The sequence below is a fragment of the Nannospalax galili genome, unplaced genomic scaffold (assembly GCF_000622305.1).
Source record: "Nannospalax galili isolate Female #2095 unplaced genomic scaffold, S.galili_v1.0 scaffold730, whole genome shotgun sequence".
Lineage (NCBI taxonomy): Eukaryota > Metazoa > Chordata > Mammalia > Rodentia > Spalacidae > Nannospalax > Nannospalax galili.
In genome coordinates, this window is record NW_008328000.1 from 587429 (window position 1) to 592415 (window position 4987).

Consider the following 4987-nt stretch of genomic DNA (forward strand, 5'->3'; position numbering starts at 1 on the left):
CAATTTTTTTAATTAAATAATTACATATTTATAGGACACAGTATGATATATCAATAAATGTATGCCGATCAAATAAAGGTAACTGACATTTCCACCTTCTTATAATTACCTGTGTTTAAAGATTTTGAGATTATTTATCCTAGTTATTGATAAAATATAGTATATCATGAACTATAGGACCCCAGTGTGCTATCTATACTTAGAACCTCTTAATTTTCTTATAAGAGACAAGCACCAAAAGCATCATCTATGCTTCTGAAAACACTGTACACTATACCCTTGAAAAACTCTTTGCAACCTTCCTTCAGGAGTGAAGCATGCCTATGTACCTGATATCAGTTTCTTTGCATCTGTACTGCAACATCATGGGTTACTAAACAGTGTCCTGGGTATAAGAAGTCAAGCCAACAACAGCAGTGACACATTGTGCAGTCAAGCTGACAACTGATAAAGTAAGTATATTTGGGATCTGGAAACATTTCCCTTTGCAGTGTCATAGATATCAAGTAGGCAACATGGTAAATAATAATAATTCATAAAGCGCATTAAAATATTGGTAACCCTTTACCTTACAAGATTTGTATATCCTAAACAGGAAGTCACCAAGGTCTTCGAATTTTCTTACAGCTTCTACTTTGCCAACATCAGATGCCAGATAGGCACAGGCAAAAGCAAGAGGGTACACAAAACACAAGGATGTGTCCACAGTCGTACCACCTAATGAAAGGCTCCTTGTACCAAAGCTGGGTCCTCTTGTGCATACACTCCAGGAAGATTTGTTTGTAGTCCTCTTTGAAAGTAAAGTTTCATGCCTGTTGGGAAGTATCTGATGACACTAGCCAGGTTACCACTCCAGGAGAACAGCTATTCCTAAAATTGCAACAATACTCCATATAACTTAAAAAATATATGAAAACAACAGTTATTTGAACCTTTGACTTGGTTAATTCTGGAATATTTCATTTACTACATTTGGACTGCAGTGGATGATGGGTAAATGAAACTATGTGGGGGAAAAGTTCTAAATAAAAGGAGACTAATGCATCAATAAAGTGGAAATATCAATAAAAACATGGGAAAAATAAAATAAGCCAGAAGGAAATTACCAAATAATAATACAAACACTAGATGAGTTTTTATTTTATTTATTTTATTTTTTGAGATAGGGTCTTTGTAGCCCTGGCTGGCCTGAAACTCACCATGTAGGCCAGGCTGCCCTTGAACTCACAGAAATCTGCCTGTCTCTGCCTCCCACATGCTGAGATTAAAGGTGTGCATCACCATGACCAGCTGAACACTAGAGAAATTAACAGACAGATTTCAGCACAAAATAGATGAAATGGAAAGCTGGAAGTTAGAGCAATATTAATCATTAAATTAAAGAATACATTGATAAATATTTGAGAAACATTATGCATTAAGGAACTGTGGGAAAATCAACTAGAATAACAGTACTGTTGGAGTCTTTGGGAAAAAAAGAGAGAAGGATAGAGGGGATAGGGGAAGAACCTATGTTCCAAGACTTGATAAGCTTATGACAGTGTAACATTCAAAGAAGTCAATATAATCAAATCATACTGGCAAAAACCTAAAACAGAAATTTAAAGTCACCAAAGAGAAGTGACATTTTATATGTAGGAAATTTTGAATATGCATATTTTGCATCACAAACTTAATATTACAAAATAACAAATGTTGGTGAAAATGGGAAAAAATTAGAACCCTTAGGCAGTGTTTTTAAGAATGTAAAATGAACATTAGTTCTGAAACACAGCACTAAAAGAAAAATACAGTTTCTTCTATAGGCTCCAGAATATACTTTTCTGTATTCACTTAAAAGAATTGAAAGCAGAGTCTCAAAAAAGAATTTGTAAAACAATGCTCATAGTAACATTATTCATAATAACCAAAACATAAAAACATTCAAAGGTAATTAAGAATATTAAAGAAAATGAAGTGCATACATAGAATTCAGTGTTATTAGGGTAGGAGAGATAGCTCAGCGGACAAGAGCATTGGCTACTCTTGCAGAGGACCCAGGTTCAATTCCCAGCACCCACATGGTGGCTAACAACTATCTATAACTCTGGTTCCACGGGATCCAACACTACCTTCTGACCTCCACTGGCACTGCACGACATAGGTGCATACATGCAGGCAATACACACATACATATAAAGTGATAAATAATGTTTTTGGTCTTTTTGAGACAGGGTTTCCCTGTAGCCAGACTGGCCTTGAACTCACAGGCATCAGCCTGCCTCTACCTCCCAAGCACTGGGATTAAAAGCATATGCCACCGCACCCAGCTGTAAAATGATAAGAATTCAGTGTTACTCAGCCTTCACATAGGCAGGCTACTATGACATAGGCTAGATAGAATACAGATGAGCTGGATGACATAGCGTAAGTGAAAAACCCAGTGACAAGATTATAAATACTGTGTTATGGTGTTCCTCTGAGGCCTTTACACTGATTGAAATTAACAGAAAGCAAATAGATGTTGAATGTCAAGGTCTGAGTTTAGGGTGAGCATAGAAGTATTTATTACTAGACCTAGTTTGATTTTGATGGCTAGAAAAACTCTAAAGATTAATAGTGGTGGGAGTTGAACATAAATATATTTATAAATGTACTTAATAGAACAAACCTGTATTTAATATGGTTAACAATGAATTTAATATTATGTGCTGATTACCATGATAAAAATTGGGGTAAAGGGGGAGCAGATAATTTCCTAAAATTAATTTCACTTCATGGTCTCCCCAAGTAGAAGTGGTTCAAAGAGCTATGTGTCAGCATTACAAATATCAACATCTAGCTTGCCATTTGCATCCCCAGCATCTTCACCTCTCTGCACTTAAAGGAAATATATATTACTTTTAAATACATTCTGAAAATAAATGCCAGATACAAAAGCTTCATAACCAATTCCATGTGACATGAGAGCAGTACAAACAAAATAGAAGACAAAAAGAATATTTGGGGTAAGATTTTTTTTATTGGAAATCACCAGGAAGAAACAGAAGCAGATTGAAAGATCCACATAAACAGATTCTTATTGAGTTATTGAGACCCTCTTGTTGAATTTTTGTTGGGTTTAGAGTCGTCATGCTTTAACCATACCTAAAAGTTAGCTATTCAGCTAGGTATTAGACAACTACTCAAAATGATTATGGAGAATATTGTACCAATGTACTAGGAGTTTTGAGGACACTGACATGGAGTTACTGAAATGGAAAAGTCTTGTTTGTCTTCAAAATCTATCATTTTCTTTCCAGGCATATATAATGCAGGTGGACATGGAAAGACAAAACATGAGTTTCCCCACTACATTTGTCTTGTTGGGATTCTCAGATCATCCATGGCTGGAGATCCCCCTCTTTGGAGTGGTCTTGGTCTCCTTCATCTTTACCCTGATGGGAAACAGCTCCATCATCATTCTCTCCCTAGCAGAGCCCATACTCCAGACACCCATGTACTTCTTCCTGGACAACCTCTCTGTGTTGGACCTCTGTGTCACCTGCACCACTGTCCCACAGCTGCTGGCCAACCTCTGTGGCACAGAGAGTGAAATTGTTGCTTGGGGTTGCATCACACAGGTCTATATTTTCACCTGGACAGGCTGCACTGAATGTGCCTTGCTGGCAGTGATGGCCTTTGATCGCTATGTGGCCATCTGCTGTCCCCTTCAGTATATTCTCATCATGCATCTCTGGACATGTGTATGGCTGGCAGCTGCATGCTGGGCCAGTGGCCTGGCCAATTCTCTGCTCCAAGCCACACTCACACTTCAGCTGCCTCTCTGTGGAAAAAACACACTAGACCACTTCTTCTGTGAGATACCTGCTCTAATGAAGCTGGCATGTGGTGATACCGCTGTTAGTGACCTGTCCTTGGCACTGGGATCTATCCCTTTTGGAATAGTGGCTCCTTTGATTGTTCTTCTCTCCTATAGTTTCATTGCTAGGGCTCTTCTGAAGTTACCTTCAGCTGAGGGAAGGCGCAAGGCATTCAACACATGCAGCTCTCATTTGTTGGTCGTTGCCTTGTTCTATGGCCCATCCATCTACATGTACCTCCAACCTCAAATCAACAACACTCAGGCAAAATCCATGTCCTTCTTCTACTGTGTTATCACACCAGTGCTCAATCCTCTTATCTACACCATGAGAAACAAAGATGTGAAAGCAGCGTGGAGGAGGATTTTACCAGCCCAAGGTTAGGAGAAGGCTTTGAAAGAAAGATGATCTTTGCCTCTCTCCAAAAGCCAAGTAACCAAAGCAATTAGGGTTGACAGGTCTTCTTTCCAAAAAGAAAGGTGCCGGACAGAGTTCCCACTTTTCAAGGTTAGCCATCCTGATTACTACAGAGTCCCTTTTGACTAGAAAATCTATTTTCTAAAGTCTCAAATAGGGCCACTCTGTTTTACTGACCCTTTGTATATGTCTTCACACAGAGAGTATCAAGTTTCCTCCTAGGTTGCTATAAAGCATCATCAGAAAATCTTTTCTTACAAATATTACCTTTAATATATACTTTCTAAAAAATTTTGTGAAAATTTTTGGAATACATTTTAATGTTATTTTTTGAATTTTATTTATTTATTATTTATTTAATTTTACACCCACTTTCCAGATAGCACCCTCCCATAGCCTTCCTCCCCCCACTAGAGCCCTTATACTCTGATAGCCCTGCTACTGTCTGCCGTGTTGTTGGCAGCCACAGCCATTCCCCACTACTTGCCCTTCTGGTGAATCTAGTCAGCCTATCTAGAGGTCTTTGTTTTAGGAGGGTCAGCTGTTCCTCATCTAGTGGTAATCAGTTGTCAGTATTCCTTTGGATAATATTGCAGCCTGCTGTTCATTTTCCGAGTTCTATGCTGGGTTACTACCTGGGAATCCCTTTAGCCACCCTGGCCAACAACTCAAAAGAAGGTATCGCTTGTCTGGCATTGTTGCTTGTTATGTAGTCATTAGCTATACAT

At 38.5% G+C, this 4987-nt stretch overlaps 1 protein-coding gene and 1 pseudogene across 1 annotated transcript; one reads left to right on the forward strand and one right to left on the reverse strand.

Moving 5' to 3' along the window:
- Positions 1-373: 373 nt before the first annotated feature.
- On the reverse strand, positions 374-2403 carry LOC115071240 (annotated as a pseudogene).
- Positions 2404-3290: 887 nt separating this feature from the next.
- Positions 3291-4226, forward strand: LOC103740139 (olfactory receptor 2B11-like). The gene has a single exon (XM_008840724.1). It carries the CDS (start codon positions 3291-3293, stop codon positions 4224-4226), a length of 936 nt encoding a protein of 311 aa, XP_008838946.1.
- The last annotated feature ends 761 nt before the right edge of the window (positions 4227-4987 follow it).